The following is a 1,211-nucleotide window of genomic DNA, read 5'->3' on the forward strand; positions in this document are numbered from 1 at the left end:
GGAGTGTTGGAGCGAGGCCAGAGGATGCTCAGGGGCTGGAGCACCTCCTGTATGAGACAGGCTGAGAAAGTTGGGGCTGTTCAGCCTGGAGAAGAGAAGCTGCTGGAGACCTCAGAGCAGCTTCCAGTGTCTGAAGGGGGCTACAGGGATGCTGGAGAGGGACCTTCATCAGGGACTGGAGTGATAGGACAGGGTAGGGGTGATGGGTTCAAACTGAAACAGGGGAAGTTCAAGTTAGCTCTTAGGCAGAAGTTCTTCCCTGTGAGGGTGCTGAGGCCCTGGCTTAGGTTGCCCAAAGATGCTCAATCCCTGGCACTGTTCCAGGCCAGGTTGGACAGATCCTTGGGTGACATGGTCTGGTGTGAGGTGTCCCTGCCCATGGCAGGGGGGTTGGAACTGGATGATCTTAAGTTCCTTTCCAACTCAGACCATTCTGTGGTTCTAAGTTTAAGCCACTCATAGTTGAGTTGTTAGTACTTGTGTAGCCCCAAGTCTTTATCACTGGAAGCGCGATGGGATCAGCTGCCCTTTAGCTCAAGCAATGGTGTTTTTCTGATGCAAAGCAGCACCCCAGGAAGAGCAAAAGGAGGCAGGTGGCCTTTTTTACCAGAGTGTTTTCATTTTAACTTCAGGTGCATCGATCAAACAAGCCAATAATCTGCAAAGGCTGCAGGAGAACCTTCACGAGCAGCCTGTCGCAAGGGTTGCGGCGCTTCGGCTTTTGCGGCTTGTGCGACAGCTGTACCTGTGTGACCACCACCCACGAGGACTCGATGCCCATCAACCTCAGCCTAATGGAGCAGTCCTCAGAGGGCCAAGAGAAGGGTGATGCTGATAACGACTGGCCTATATATGTGGAGTCTGGAGAGGAAAATGATCCGGCTGATGATGAGGATGCTGATGGTGATGACAAGCAGGAGATCCACAGGAGCTTGTCAGACCGAGAAACACTTATGTAGCAGTGAGAGGAGAGTGGGAGCATTTGAAGTGTCTCTGTGACAGTGGTCGGTCTGTGGCAGAAAACTGAGTATTTGCCCAGTTAGTGAGACTCTGCTGTTTTTTATTATTCCATTTTTTTATTAGAAAAGTGGGGAGAATTGGAATTTTTAATACTTTTCAGTGCTGTGCACCAGAAATCTGTGAAGAATCTGCTGTCTGGGGTTCACAGAGGTTGTACTTGAGCAATCTCCAGTGGTGTCTCTGCCTCCTAG

General features: G+C 50.7%; 1 protein-coding gene across 1 annotated transcript in view; it reads left to right on the forward strand.

Moving 5' to 3' along the window:
- Positions 1-959, forward strand: part of ZBTB8B (zinc finger and BTB domain containing 8B) — a gene marked incomplete at its 5' end in the record, with an annotated part of 4,946 nt that extends 3,987 nt beyond the window's left edge. Inside the window, one exon of the mRNA XM_010019274.1 lies at positions 633-959. Coding sequence (XP_010017576.1) covers positions 633-959 — 327 coding nt within the window. The remainder of the gene's footprint in view (positions 1-632) is intronic.
- Positions 960-1,211: the final 252 nt, after the last annotated feature.

Source organism: Nestor notabilis, unplaced genomic scaffold, assembly GCF_000696875.1.
Source record: "Nestor notabilis isolate BGI_N333 unplaced genomic scaffold, ASM69687v1 scaffold31417, whole genome shotgun sequence".
NCBI lineage: Eukaryota > Metazoa > Chordata > Aves > Psittaciformes > Psittacidae > Nestor > Nestor notabilis.